General features: G+C 41.9%; 2 protein-coding genes across 5 annotated transcripts; one reads left to right on the forward strand and one right to left on the reverse strand.

Moving 5' to 3' along the window:
- Positions 1 to 3,968: 3,968 nt before the first annotated feature.
- Positions 3,969 to 7,216, reverse strand: LOC135526324 (myoglobin-like). Of its 2 annotated transcripts, none has more exons than XM_064954608.1 (4): positions 7,135 to 7,216; positions 5,069 to 5,154; positions 4,504 to 4,720; positions 3,969 to 4,302 (listed from the first exon to the last, which is right to left on the reverse strand). In XM_064954608.1, the coding sequence occupies exons 2-4, from the start codon at positions 5,149 to 5,151 to the stop codon at positions 4,162 to 4,164; spliced, it is 441 nt and encodes a 146-aa protein (XP_064810680.1). In that variant the 5' UTR covers positions 5,152 to 5,154; positions 7,135 to 7,216; the 3' UTR covers positions 3,969 to 4,161. The 2 variants fall into 2 exon arrangements, with proteins under 2 accessions (XP_064810680.1, XP_064810687.1); XM_064954615.1 differs by lacking the exon at positions 7,135 to 7,216 and adding an exon at positions 5,347 to 5,393.
- A 1,837-nt stretch (positions 7,217 to 9,053) lies between these two features.
- Positions 9,054 to 12,777, forward strand: LOC135536218 (serine hydrolase-like protein). Of its 3 annotated transcripts, none has more exons than XM_064962602.1 (12): positions 9,054 to 9,284; positions 9,453 to 9,610; positions 9,793 to 9,906; positions 10,340 to 10,381; positions 10,495 to 10,514; positions 10,648 to 10,722; positions 10,821 to 10,930; positions 11,054 to 11,133; positions 11,275 to 11,309; positions 11,415 to 11,491; positions 11,646 to 11,733; positions 12,031 to 12,777. In XM_064962602.1, the coding sequence occupies exons 2-12, from the start codon at positions 9,481 to 9,483 to the stop codon at positions 12,169 to 12,171; spliced, it is 912 nt and encodes a 303-aa protein (XP_064818674.1). In that variant the 5' UTR covers positions 9,054 to 9,284; positions 9,453 to 9,480; the 3' UTR covers positions 12,172 to 12,777. The 3 variants fall into 3 exon arrangements, with proteins under 3 accessions (XP_064818674.1, XP_064818665.1, XP_064818669.1); XM_064962593.1 differs by having other exon boundaries at positions 9,467 to 9,610; XM_064962597.1 differs by having other exon boundaries at positions 9,467 to 9,610; positions 10,824 to 10,930.
- The last annotated feature ends 2,822 nt before the right edge of the window (positions 12,778 to 15,599 follow it).

Genomic DNA, 15,599 nt, shown 5'->3' on the forward strand with positions numbered 1-15,599 from the left:
TTTATTTTGAAAAATGAGCCTGAACGTCAACATTGCGTCAGTGGTCAGCTGAAGTCTCTCAGACTGTTTTGTGCGTAAAGGACAAATGCATCCATTGTTTCTCTCTATCCTACTAAGAAGCCACCAGTCCCGGTTGATATATTATCGAATAGATATTTTAAAAACACCTTGAGGATTGATTTTAAACAACGTTTGCCATGTTTCTGTCGATTATTATGGAGCTAATTTAGAATATTTTTCAGGGTTGTAGTGACCGCAATTTCCGGTCGATTTCTCCGCCAAACGTGAAGAACAAACGGAGCTATTTCGCCTACAAAAATAATATTTTTGGAAAAAAGGAACATATGCTATCTAACTGGGAGCCTCGTGAGTGAAAACATCTGAAGCTCATCAAAGGTAAACTATTTAATTTGATTGCTTTACTGATTTTCGTGACCATGTTGCCTGCTGCTAGCTAGTCATAATGCTATGCTTGGCTATCGATAAACTTACACAAATGCTTGTCTTGCTTTGGCTGTAAAGCATATTTTCAAAATCTGAGATGACAGGGAGATTAACAGGGAGATTAACAAAAGGCTAAGCTGTGTTTCAATATATTTCACTTGTGATTTCATGAATAGGAATATTTTATAGTAATATTTATGTCCATTGCGTTATGCTAATTAGTGTCAGTTGATGATTACGCTCCCGGACCCGGGATGGGTAGTATCAAGACTTCCTGACTGATGTCTTTAGATGTTTCTTCAATATAGCCACATAATTTCCTTCCTCATGATTCCATCTATTTTGTGAAGTGCACCAGTCCCTCCTGCAGCAAAGCACCCCCACACCATGATGCTGCCACCCCTGTGCTTCACGGTTGGGATGGTGTTCTTCGGCTTGCAAGCCTCCTCCTTTTTCCTCCAAACTTTACGATGGTCTTTATGGCCAAACCATATTTTTGTTTCATCAGTCCAGAGATAATTTCTCCAAAAAGTACGATATTTATCCCCATGTGCAGTTGCAAACCGTAGTCTGGCTTTTTTATAGCGGTTTTGGAGCAGTGGCTTCTTCCTTGCTGAGTGACTTTTCAGATTATGTCGATTGTAGGACTCGTATTTACTGTGGATATAGATACTTTTGTATCTGTTTCCTCTACCATCAAAGGTCCTTTGCTGTTTGCGAAAAGTGCAAATCAATCCCAAAATACATCTCTAGGAGACCGAACACGTCTCCTTCCTGAGTGGTATGACGGCTACGTAGTCCCATAGTACGCAAGTATAAATACCATTGTTTGTACAGATGAACGTGGTACCTTCAGGTGTTTGGAAATTGCTCCAAAGGATGATCCAGACTTGTGGAGGTCTACAATTGTTTTTTCTGATTTCTTGGCTGACTTTTGATTTTCCCATGATGTCAAGCAAAGAGGCAGAGTTTGAAGGTAGGCCTTGAAATACATCCACAGGTACACCTCCAATTGACTCAAATTATGTCAACTAGCCCATCAGAAGCTTCTAGAGCCATGACATAATTTTCTGGAATCTTCCAAGCTGTTTAAAGGCCCAGTCAACCTAGTGTATGTACACTTCTGACCCACTGGAATTGTGATATAGTGAAATAATCTGTAAACAATTGTTGGAAAAATGACTTGTGTCATGCACAAATTAGATGTCCTAACCGACTTGCCAAACTGCAGTTTGTTAAATTTGTGGAGTGGTTGAAAAACGATTTTTAATGACTCCAACCTAAGTGTATGTAAACTGACTTCAACTCCAGATTCAACCAGTTGGTGCCTAGTGGGATTTACATCCTCTCCTCCCCATCTTTCTCTCCCTTTCAGCTCATGGGTGTCTTCCTCTTGCTCTTTACCCCAATTCTCTACTGCTCCTCAGGGTGATTCAGTGTGTGTTGTATCGCGACTGATTTAAACATCTTGTTGACCATTGTTGGCTCTGGAGTCTGAGGGACCTGTTGCCAAATCCTTTCTGCACTGTAGGACATGACAAAATGAATACTGCATTTCAGAAGGGTTTTGCATTCTGCCATCTGAAATGGCTGTTGTCATGTGAACCATGATCTGTTATCCATTGTGTGAATTGAAACATTTTGTGGAGTGTTAAGAAAAATTATAGGTCTAGTCCAGGTTAGAAAATATTGGGGACACAGGTTTGGGATCCACTGTGTTAATGCTGAAGAAAGAAGTCTAAGGTATCCTGTTTCCTCACTGATAGATAATGCCATTGGACACCATGAGGGGGGGGGGAGACCATATAGTGGAAGGACAAGGGAGCCTGGACACCTATGCTGGTGGTCAGTCATGTGCACTGTTTGAAAAATAGAATTGTATTTTAACTAGGCAAGTCAGTTAAGAACCAATTCTTATTCACAATGACAGCATAGGAACAGTGGGTTAACTGCCTTGTTCAGAATGACAGATTTTTACCTTGTCAGCTCAGGGATTCGATCCACCAACCTTTGTCACAACGCTCAAACCACTAGGCTACCTCCATTAGGGCACATCAAGCAGTTTGCAGGTGCATTTTGAATTTAGGGAAATGTCCTAAAGAAACAGGGTGGTGGGGATTGTGTGTGCGTGCCAGCTGGTGAGTGTGAATGTAGCACTTAGGTGTGTTGAGTGCAAGAGAGATCATGCACGTGTTTCAGTCGAGGTAGGGGATAGATCTTACTGACCTGCACAACAGAAACCTCTTAGGGCACATCAGTTTGCAGGTGCATATTGAATTCACCATAAACGTGAAGTGGTTAAGAAGGGGGAACACCTGAGCCCAATGGCTGCTTTACTTCGTGATAGTTACAGAATGACTTTCACACGTCTCCTGTGGATTCTCACATATGGCTGACTCTTGACTAATGCCCCTGACCTGGGGTCAGCCGGTCTGTTCGGTGGAGACCGGCTGTCCTTGGCGACGGGTCAGCAGAAATAAAGAAATGGATAAAGAGAGATAAAGGCAGGCGGGTCACGAGAAGGGTGTCAGTGTCTGTCACGTCTGCAGTGCAGTGAGTGACACAGCCAGCCTATTAATAGTTCCTTCAGCAGGGCAATTAACCACAGCTTTGGCAATCAGTTCAATGTCAGCCAGGCTAATGCCAAAACACTTGTAACTTTTCCATTGTCTCTAGTCATAAACTTTGACCATTACAATTTTGCCCTTAGGCGCAAATGTATTACAGATGTGGATTTACACTTTAGATTCAAGAAGCACCACAGAAATAGCTGAATCCAGAATTAAGCATAGTACGTTTGAATACACCTGATTTCTTGCACCAGTACGTGTATTGTAGTCAGTCAAGATATTCTCATTGAGATTATGGAAGCAATTTAATTCACTAGTGAGGCTTAACCAACCAGGGGCATTTTAGACATGCACTTCCTGAGAGGAATGCACTGGGCAATCTCCAGTGCCCAAGCTAATGGGCACAGCCTGGTCTGAGGGGGTGATCTGAACTCAGAGCCCCGCCTGAGATGCTGCTCTGTGGAGAGAGTCACGTCCACACTGACGGATAAGACTGCAGGAATGGCAGAGGACCGAGCCAGAGAAATGTCCAAACAAACCGGGTGGTGGGGATTGTGTGTGTGTGTAGAGCACTTAGGTGTGTTGAGTGCATAGATCGCTTACTGACCTGCACTGGAACAGAAACCGGACAGTCATCCAAGATCGAGGGCAGTAGAGGTGACTACCAGAATAAAGGCAAAACAGGTTTGTCACAGAGCAGATTGTTAACTTCAACCCTTCCTTCTGTCCTAATCAGACCTAACCACATTTTATATTTTGTCCTTGAACCACAATTCAGCTTTTAACTGTTAATGTGTACAATAGCAAATCAACCTTACTATATAGAACAGGTATGAGAAAAATAACTTGTATCCTCCACCTCAGAAAATACATCTGTCCATGTCACTGGATGAATGTTTGAAATTAGGCAAAGAGATAGAGAGGCAGAATAGACACTAAACACTCATTTGCAGCTGATGGAACGTTTATTGGTTTAGTGAAAAGAGGAACCGTTTACATTCAGTAAGCAAACTATATTGAAAGGGCAGATTAAGGCAATATACTGTATAGAGAAATGTAGAATTTGCACAAATGCTTTGCCTCATGCACTTTTCCAGTAAGTTTTTCTGGAAGTCACAAGCAAGCCAGCGTCGTTGAGGTAAACCCTTTAGCCAGCAAAGCCCAGCTCCTTGTAGGTGACGTCGATGTCAGCTATGATCACACCCATCACCTGCCTCAGAGCTTCCTGTCCTGCCCCATCCAGCAATGCCTCCTCACCCATCACATTGCAGATGATCTCAGTGATGAGCTGGGGAGCAGGAAGAGATGTTGATGTTTAACTTCATACTGAATAAAAGCACTAAAGGAAATTTCTCACTCAGCATTTTAGTAAACTAAGCATGACAGTGTCATAGTAAAACTGGAGTGAATGCAACAAATGTATGAATAAGGGGAAAGCACAGTTTCAGCTAAAGAGAGGGGGAGGGAGACTGGACTCATTCATCCTCACCATGAAGTTGTTGAGGGCAATCTTGTGCTTGGTGGCGTGGGTGGTTGCCAGGGACTTGATGGCAGCATGGTCACCTTTAGTTTTCAGCAGCTCACCCAGCTTCTTAAGCACAGTGGCCCCGTGGGCAGCTACTGCTGCGTTCACTGACAGGTCGCCCGCGGCGATGCCTGCGAATTTAGGGAACAACTTCAAGGTCTCTGGGTGCTCTGTAAACAGACTAGAGGTAAGGCGAGAGAGAGGAAGAGAGATTTGTAAGGAGAGTTCTGTGAGCCTCTACAGTACACAGACAGCATTAAATAAAATGCTCATTCCTGATTGCTATATCTACACATTAGCATAAACCCATTTCTTAGTATTACATTCAACACAACAGTCTAGTAGTTGATGGCCAGAACTATTCTCCAGTCAATCGCTTATTATTCTCCAGTCAATCTCTTAGCTAACTCAGTAAAGTCTGGCTCTGGTCCATGGCATTTTGTGCATCTTGCTGATGTGTCTGGCATCAGTAAGAAAAACGTAACAACCTGGGCCAAAGCCAAACTACAGACCAATATTGTCCACTGACCGGCTCAGAACCAGTCCTCCATGTCTGTTGTAGTCAGCCTCCACTGGCCCCCAGCACGTCAGAACCATGTCAAAGTTATCCATGATCTGAGGAAGACAGGGAGACTAAGGAGTGACATGACATACAGTACAAATCAGGGCTCGGGTCTTAACTAATAACACGGCATCCATTTTCAGATGTGTCACTCAGGTTTACTCGCACTCGTTGTCGCCAGTTTATTCATTATTACGCACACCTGCTGCTACCATCGTTACGTTCATCTGCGCCTCATGACTCACCTGGACTCCATCGCCTTCCTGATTACCTCCCCTATATCTGTCACTCCCGTCGGTTCTTTCCCCAGGCGTTGTTTCTGTTTCATGTCTGTACGCTACCCATGTTTCGTTCCATTTTCGTTTATTTTTTTTAAATTCGCTGCCTGTACTTCCCGATTATTAACGTACACGTTGCAAGAGCTATTTATTCCCAACGTGTTTCTTTTTTTTAAGTTACAAACGCGTAAAATAGGAAAGCTAATATTTTCTGTGCCAAGCAGTCAGTGGGTTAGTAAAACAGACTGAAGCTGGTCTAGTAGAGGAACAAATTGATATCAGATTGAACAGGACCAATGAAGCAGCCAAAAAGACAGATTTATGGTTTTAATTTACAACACTAATTCAGTAATGCATTTATCTAATCTAACATATGGCAAGTCTACGCAACAAAACGCTATAGAAACTGTCAGCCATAAATCCTAGTGGAGGGGAGAGGGTAGCTACGGATTGCATGCATTATTAGAGGTGGTAAGTGTTAGGTGGGTAGTAGGGGAGAGTTGAAGTAACTGAAGACATTTGTCAATGAGTCAGCAGCACCACCTCAGTGAAACCAAAGCACTCTAGAAAACGTGGATGTTACATTAGTTGGGTTTGTTTACTGCGTTAGATTACACATGGCATGCAACATTGATAGTTGAACTTGCCAAGACTAATAAAATATTAAATCCAGATGTTAGTCTATTAAATGTTATCTTCTCAAAGGCAACAGAGTAGTAACTATGTAGTAATTAAGCCAAAGGTACTTTCCCAATAGCTTTTAATTGACCATGTCCTCATATGATTCTATACCCATAGGTCAAAAATGGTCAGTCCACACAGACATCAGCCATAAAAATACAGCCCCATCAGCTCCTCCACATGGTCTTTACTAGCCAATTGTTAGATATTAATGCGCTGTTGGAGCTAGGAACGCAAGCATTTCGCTACACCCGCAATAACATCTGCTAAATGTGTATCCGACCAACAAAATTTGATTTTCTACTCTGAACAAGATAGCATGATGTAGAGGCAGCATGATGGAGGCACCAGACTTGTTCTGTCAGGACATATGTTCCAGCATCAGTGCACCAGAAGTCCACCTGTTGCGTTGGCTTTGCATAGCCTCTAGACCAGGGGTATTCAACGCTTAACCTACAAGGTCCGGAGCCTGCTGGTTCTGTTCTACCATATAATTAATTGCACGAACCTGGTGTTCCAGGTCTGAATCAGTCCCTGATTAGATGGGAACAATGAACGCGCAGTGGAACTGGCTTCGAGGTCCAGAGCGTAGGTTGAAAGCTCTGAACTATGGGCCTTCTGTGTACATGTATGTGTTGGTTTCTCCTCGAAGGACACTGACAGTCAAGCTGATGACAGGATTAGATGTCATACAGTTCAAGTAGTTTACTGAAATAAAATGTTGGGTTACAATATCAGCTCACCCAAACTCTCACTCATGATTACTAATGTGATGTGCTTTTGCAGCCACTAATGCTAGGTAAATGATAAACATTGTTTTTTAAAGCGAATAAACATTTGATCCAAAAATGTATTTCTAAAGCAGGGCTACCCAACCCTCTTCCTGGAGATCTACCATCCTGTGGGTTTTCAGTCCAACCTGAATTTAACACACCTAATTATACTAATTAGCTGCTCAACAAGACCTTAACTAGCTGAATCAGATATGCTAAATTAGGGTAGGACTGAAAACCTACAGGAAGAGGGTTGGGCAGCCCTGGTTTAAAGCGTGATATAGAAGCATTGATACTGTACCAGTAAAGCAGGTAAATGTCCCGTGTCAATATTTCAAACTCCAAAATACTTTATAGTCAAACCCATCCCCAAACCATACCTTTTATACCTCCTCCTCCCTCTCACGCACTCATCCCAGACCAACCATCAATCACTCTCTCCAAGTTAACTCCACCTCTAAACCTTCTAGCCCACCCTCCCGTTAGGTTACCAAATTATGATACCATACCAGTTAGATTCCTTTCTGTCCCTCACTGCATTGTGAATGCTATTGTCTCATATTAAATGGTCATACTAAGCCGAGCCTGTAAACGGTTTAGAGTTCTGAAGAACTGTTGCAATAGAGCATTACCATACCAACTTTGGAAGTCATTTCTATTCAGAATTTGATTGACTTGGAAATTTTGATTTTGGAACCTTCTTTTCTTTTGAACTAACATACATAAATCTCTCAATTGTTCATAATGTGTAAGAAATGCCATTTGACTCAATCCTGTGACCGTTAGTATACGACAATAGCAGTGGTGTGATGCCGACAGCATTGCTGTCTTTATGACACACTCATTGTTTTGAACAGGGCGAAAGAGCATCTGTCCTTTACAAATACATTATTGGCATGGTCAAAGACAAATGCTGCCTAAAGTCAGCAAATGAGAAAAACAGTTGTTACACTGCAATGACAGAAACTTTTGAACCTAAGGCCAAACAGGACTGTGACTCTCATATATGTACATGAATAGGCTATACATTGTCACAATCTTTCACAATCTATCTTCCTTCCTTCCTTCCTCTCTCTCTCTTCTTTATCTCACACCTCTCTGTCTCTTTGCCATTATCCCCATCTCTTTCTCCTCTCCTATCTTTCTCTCTCTTCAGTCACCATGTAGCATTCTCCTCTCCTATCTTTCTCTCTCTTCAGTCACCATGTAGCTTTATAAATAACTGCTGGCAGCAGCCAGGACCACTAGACAGTTTTGCTAGAGCATGTAAGCATGGATATGTTTAGTCCCTAGCCCTTTTCCCTCCTTTACTGGGGTTCAAGTTCAGGTCAAGTTTAAACCCTGCCGGGTTGGGATATAACCGACTATTGGTATTCTTTATTTTGTTCTACTGAGCTATATGGAATTGTTTTAAGAAGGTCATACCAAGGAACATTTAGCTATTTGATTTTGAATTTTAAGACCCCTTGAATTATCCCCAAAATATATTTTTAAATAATTTAATAAAAATATATTTTGAGCCTTACTGCTATTAGCCTATACAAGCACATTGAATAACAGATTCATTACATGGAACAACAGATAGTCCCTAGAAAATATCAAAAAAGGAGGTTTGTTCTGAAGTGTCTCTCCTATATCTATTCTGGAACTATTGTAGGCTTAGGGTTTTACCATTTCTGCCACCTGGTGACCTTTTGCAGATACAACAGCATCCACTTTGTTTAAAAGGCCTTGTCGTCCACCTCTAGAATGTTTCGAAGGCTGGAATTTCCTCACTAGTTTTCAAAATAATTTTTGTTTTTCATGCCGATAGGCTAAATGTCAGGAAATATTTCAAAATTATTTTTGTTTTTCATGCCAATAAGGCTAAATGTCATGAAATGGTTGGAACAGACAAATTCTGCAACAAACTCTAGGCCAATGCCTTGACCTATACTCAGATGGAAAAAATATATTGGGGACAAAGACACGTTGTTCGTAGTCTTGACCACTTGTTTGGTTTATTGCTTGAACGATATAATTCTGGATACTGTGACCGCACCTTGTCTTGTAACGCCTTGTGTTTACCCGCCCTGTTCTCCTGACAAAAGAATGTGATTGGACAATATCTGACATAGAATTGGCGCGTGCACTTGTCAATCATTTAACGGCCGCAAGCTGTTCAATGTTATTCGCTAAGGGGGAGACGCATTCACGTTTCATTGGGCAAAATAACACGTATCACTTCACCCGGAAGTAATGGAGAAGCGTTTCGTAGGTTACATAAGCGTGAATAGTTTTTGTTATTTCATAGCTAACGTTTTATTATATATATATTTAATATATCCATGCTGTGGACGTATAGTGCTTATGTTTAGTTAACAACCTGACGTTGAAGTTGGTCTTTCAGAATAATGCAAACTTTGAAAGGAGTCAGACACTTGATGACATCAGCTACCATGAAACAAGCAGGTAAGAATGAATCCTTTCTTGATCGTCAGAACTTATGGGAGCTGTCTTGACATGAACTTAGTGAAGTCATTAGTGTGTTGTTTGTTTGTTGAGCATCTTATAACACTTCCTCAAGCACTATTACTGATTGTTGTGGCATGTTAAATGCTTAGTAATGCGTCTTAACAGTAATTGCCCTTCAGTGTCAGAGTTCAATATGCCAGTGCCGTGGGGAGAGATAAGGGGCAAGGTCTGGGGTCCTGACCATGGTCGACCAATACTCTGCCTGCACGGCTGGGCGGACAACTGTGGCACTTTCAACACTCTCATTCCACTGCTGCCAAAAGGTGTGTAGGCTGCCTGCCCGCTAGATCAGCACAGAGAATTATACAATAGATTCATGAGAACTTGTCATTGGAATTGGAAGGACATTCAGTTGCATAGTTGTTCAGTACAGAGGGAGTCAGGCTATTAGTCTCTCTCTCTCTCTCATTCTCTCTCATTCTCTCTCTCTCATATATACATACAGAGTGGAAGTGTGTAGCTGTGGATATGGCTGGCCATGGCCTCTCCTCCCATAGACCTCCTGGAGTCTTCTACAGCTTTCCTGCTTATGTGGCTGACATACGGCGAGTCATTGGAGGTATTAATAATTATTCAAATGAATTTAGTGGATGCATATATTTGTCCTATTTCACACAGGCATAAGTGTGTTTTAATACAAATGTGTGAATTGAAAATGTATTTTTTGCATATCCCACTCTCTGAGACACCCTCTTGAGAATGGGGTCATGGCTGCCTGGAGGCGACCCTGGAGCAATTAGGGTTAAGTGCTGACCTTTCGGTTACTGGCCCACTGCTCAAGCCGCTAGGCTACCTGCTGGTTTGAGCTTATTCAGACCAATGTGACCTTTGCTCCAGTAAGAGCTGAAAAGCAATGATTGAAAGTAAAGTGAAGTTAGACACAGCTATATGAGGTTTCCTCATTATTTCTCTCCTAGGTAGGTGTAATTTTAAAGTATGAAGCTACATTTAGAAGATTATCTCTCTATCTAAACCATTGAAATGGTTTGCAGCTCTCCAATGGAAGAGATTCTCTATTATCGGACACAGTATGGGTGAGTGACTGTTCATCTTCATGTTAATCTCTCATCCACTCATTGTGTTCTGATCAGACATGGTTGTTTTCCTGTCTGTACAGACATCTGATCATGTGCTCTCCATTGTACAGGTGGCAATGTAGCTGGAATGGTAAGCATCTTAAAAAAATAAGCATGTTAATGCTGTTTCATATCTGTGTCTCTTCGCAATGAACAATATCCAGAGACATTACCTGTGTATGGTGTGTGTGTGTGTGTAACCATGTCCTGTTGTCTTTGTCCAGTTCAGTGCATTGTATCCAGAGATGGTGGAGTCAGTGGTTCTCCTGGACTCCTATGGATTCTTACCCACAGATGCAGTACTGAAATACTCAACTCTTTTATCATTTGCTCCTTGGAACTGTTCAGGACATCCACATTTTATAATGTCTCTCTACCATTGTGTCTCTTACCCTAGAAGGAATTGCATACGGTGATAAGACAGGGATTTGAAGGAATGCTTGAGTTTGAGAAGAAGAAAGATGAGAAGAAAGAGAAGGTTTACACCTATGAGAACGCATTGATGAGGTAAGACCACACTTCCTTGTTTTACAATGACACTTCTGTTATGTTGGGCTGTCTAGCCATAATCTCTCTGCTCTGATAATCATAGTCATTGCGTCACTCCTATGATGTGTTAATCTCTTCCAGGCTTTTGGCAGCAAACCCCTCTCTCTCGGAGCAGTCAGCCCACATTCTTCTAGAACGAGGACTCGCTCAGGTTGAAGGAGGTAAAATGATCATTCTCTCCCTCTCCCTATCTCACATGGTCTTTTTTCTCTTTTCACTTTGTTTCTCCTTTTTGTCATCTTTTGTACTCATATCATTGTAATATAATAGTAATCCTAACCCTCTCTATTTTTATCTCATAGGGGTGGTGTTCACCCGAGACTTTAGAATCAATCTGGTAAGACTAATCTTTTTGTGTTTAATAGTCCTCATAAAAAATATTTACTTAAGTTGATTTGTATATTTGATCTGTTTCAAGGAATGCTAATGTGTTCTGTTTCAGAAAAACGTTGTGCGTGTCAGTCTGGAGCAGAGTCTGGAGTTGCAGTCCAGGATACAGGCCAGAGTTCTAGTAGTGCTGTAGGACACTCTCCCATCATTACACAAATTACACAATTATTACAGGATTATTACACAGTTTCTATTGTAAACTACACTTTACCACACCGTCAATCACTATTGTTTTTTTTACTGTTAATATGTTTTACTTGAAGAACTCTAATTCTCCTGATAGGGCGGAGGAGGGGTTTGAGAAGATGTTTTCTGAACCACAACAGAAGACATTTACCTCAACGCTACTTCAAGGGTATAAAGACCAAAGCGTGAGTATACTTATGTATACACCTATTTACAAAGAAACAATGTCCTACTCACATTCTAATGTCACTTTTATGGTTGCGACTGAAACATTTTAGCGTAATAGTTGTATGTTGTTACTACAGTCATATTGTGCGCTGCTTCTTGCAGCTACAGTACTGTATAGATAACTAAGCAGAGACAGTGGTAAAAGCTCAGCATCACAGAGAGGCAGTAAGAAAAGTTTACGCTGCAAACACTGACCTACATACTGGCACTCAGATTGGTCAAATGCCGGGTTTGACCCCCCCCCTCTCTCTCAGGGTATGGTGGTTAACGTACCTGGTGATCATCATGTCCACCTGAACACCCCTGAGACTGTGGCCCAACTCATCACTGACTTCCTCCAGAAAGAAGCTCCTTCACACAGCACTGCAGAGGATACACAGGCAGCCAAGTTATAAGCCCCCGCCCCTCCCCCACTGTGTTAGTTAGTGTCTACAACTCTCAGATACATGCAGTGTGCCTGTAGCCTTCCTGGTGCCATCCATCCATTCATAACATGAGCAGTATTAAAGGTAGACTCAGCGACATGGCGTAGATGCAGAAAGTAAAGAGCATAGTGGGTACATTTCCGCAACAATTCCCGGTGAATTCGTGAGCTGGACTGTGTGAGAGCGAAGTCTTGTATCTCACTCATCTCAATATCTGCGGTGCTGCCCGTGTCAACGTCATTCTGCTGAATCTACGCATAATATGAGACTGGATCAGTTTACAAACCTGTAGACACAGAATAAATTGCTACTACTAAACAGACTTTAAAGACTTTGAGACCATAATATTTATTATATTGTGCTGTATCTAAAACGCACCAATACTTTTTTAACGGCAGTCTGTCGAGCTAGAATACTTGATGTTTACCAGTTTCTGTATGTCATGTCTTTTTAGAACTGGGCTGTTTTCTCCCAACTGATGACCCGGTGATGCCTTACAGTGCCTTGCTACTGGTCAGAACCTATTGAAATGCATTCATATTTTAATAAATCACACATTTTTATTTAAAAAAATAATTGTATAGGGTTCGGCTTCACACCAATCAGATGCAGACCTACATGTCCACTTCCTGGATGTGGCCCAATGAGAAGTGGATTAGAGGTTGATCTATTAAGCTTATCTTTCCTTCATATGGACCGAGAGCTGAGTAACAATCATTCAACTAATTGGACAAAGGCTTCTTCCTGGTACAGGTCATCCTTCCTGCTCTTCAGTCTTATTTTAGTCATTGTCTCAGATAAAAGTAATTGTCTTGGACGTCAAGAGAGAAAAAAACATGACATGTTGTGCTTTGTAGATGAGCAGTCTCCTTATAAGGAAATCCTATTGCTTCTTCCTGAGTGACGGATATGAAGGAAACATTACCCTCTTACTCTGTGATGGTTTGTGCGTTAAATGAACTGGAATCGATTTCATGCAGAGGATGAAGGAGGCGACCGGAGACATCTGAAGGGTCCTGGCCCCAAAAAACACCACAATAACCGTTGCATAACATCCGCCTCCACCCATCACTAGGGCTGTTGTCATAGCAATGCCCCCCTCCTCCCCTCCCTTTGAATGTGACGTCAGAACCCAGAGCAGTATGATGAACCTCTCTGTCATCTGTACAGAGAGATCCCCTTGGATTATATTATACCATCCAGCTGACGGTTGTGCTGCATTAGACCAATACATCATCTGATTAGTGACTCCATTGCTCCTCCATTTTACACAAACACCATATTCAGAGGAAGGCGGGCACAGCAGAGACCACAGGTATGTGCCGAAACCTGCTAGCTACTGTGCGATGATATTTTTTGTCATGATCATGTGCAGTTACTCTAGCAGCTAATGTGTGCAATCAGTTACAGTGGACATAATCTACTGACACAGTACAAGGATGGCGAAGCATGTTGGAGTATTTGAATGGCAATAGCCTGCCACAACTAATATACCTTAACACAGAGGACCATTTTATAGTCAATTTTGACAGGGCAGTTGCTTGCACATAATAGTTGACGAGATTGTGAATAAGGAGTACGTTTCCAGGTTAAGCTGCACCATGTGTACAATAGGCATATTGTGTTTGGTATTTGATCATCAGCTCACAATCTAATGTCCCCCGTCCTCCTCCTGTACCGCTCCGTAACAGTACCATGTCCTGGATGTTCCTGGACTGGTTCGTCCCCATCTACCTGCTGGTGTCGGTCCTGGTGCTGGCCGGCTTCGGCGCCTGTCTCTACTTCCTCGAGCCAGGGCTTCAGGACGCACACAAGTGGAGCAACAAGACTGTGAAGCACCATCCGCTGGTGGTCAGCTTGAACAGCAAAGACGACGATGGCAATGCCCTCCTATGATATGACCACACACACTACGGGAAGGACAGAGACTGACCACATGGAGTGGAGCTGGGACTGGAGGACCGCAGGATGGTAGATAGAGACAGACACCTCCTGAGAGGTTTGGGACGTGAGAGGCCTGACTGGGAAGAAACAGCATTGAGAGGAAGGCACTGTGGTCAGGTGGTGTCACCCGTTGAAATGTGAAATAACGTTTTCATAGAGAGGGGAAACAAAAAATGAGGTCATTTGAACAAAGGGATAGTTCATATTTGTGCCATTTCATGATTGTGCCAATTTTTACATATATTTTGTAACCAGACATTCACTGCATTTATCATGATGTTTATGTATCTTAGTGCATTTGAAGCTGACTAATAAAGTGCAATGCATTTCTAAATGTTGAAACCACAAAATCAGTTTTCTGAAAATGTCAATATGGCAGCTGCTATCAAGATGTCTCTTGTTTGGAAGTATTTGTAAAGGTGTTTGAATGAAACTGTCAATTGCTTTCAGTAATGATATCAGTTATGTGCCAAACAGATTGATGAATAAATTCTTCAAGATGCCAAAATAATCCATTCAGAGGTCGATCCTAAGAAAACATTTGTATTTTATTCTCATCATGCTGCCCTTTTTTTACTGAAGGGTGGTGGAACAAAAAGTATGTATGTATCATTTTGCCCTTTTGACCATGTTACCATAATTATATATTCATAAGAAATAATCAAATAAATGGATTTATCACCACTTGAATACCCCGTGTTATGCACTAATTCTCAGCCCTGGAAAAAGTAAAACACAAAAAGAGGAAAACTTTTCAAAGATTTGTTTCAAGATTCTCCACTGGGAAGCATTGTAGTCATTTATCCACAGACTATGTTTCCCATAGACAAACAAAATGAGAGGGGTGGGAGTGGGTGAGTGAAACAGTGCAGCTTTAGATGAGAGGAATGGGGAGAATGTAACTTTGGTACACACAACTTCCAGCTGTTCTCCCTGTCTCTCCCTCTCTCTCCCTCTCCCCCTCTCTCTCTCGCTCTCTCTGTCTCTCACTGTCTCTCACTCGTTTTCTCTCTCACTCCATGTCAACGACCCAGATAGAGGCTATCACACACACTCAGGTCAGTGCTTGTTTAACTGTATACTCATCTTTCTGTTTATTTTTAGTTGATCAGGCTTGCAGTCTTCTGTAATGCAATGTAATGCAGATGACTATTTGAGAATGCAAGTTTTCTGCAATGCTTTTTACATTAAAGTTATGTTTCTTACAGACTTACTGCCAAACGTACAATAAAATATATAAACATAACATTTTTTAAATTAACATAAAATGTATTTCTCTCCCATTAACCTTCTCTCACTCCCGACTCATCAAAACTGTCAGGCTTTGCAGATACTCATAATTTCTCTTTGCAATTAGTTTTGATAACCAACTTGCAACTTTCCCCTCCAAACAACCCCAGAGACACCTACAAGTCCCATCGCCCCTTCCTCTCCAGCTCTCACCTATTGTCACA

The sequence above is a fragment of the Oncorhynchus masou genome, chromosome 5 (genome assembly GCF_036934945.1).
Source record: "Oncorhynchus masou masou isolate Uvic2021 chromosome 5, UVic_Omas_1.1, whole genome shotgun sequence".
NCBI classification, from domain to species: domain Eukaryota; kingdom Metazoa; phylum Chordata; class Actinopteri; order Salmoniformes; family Salmonidae; genus Oncorhynchus; species Oncorhynchus masou.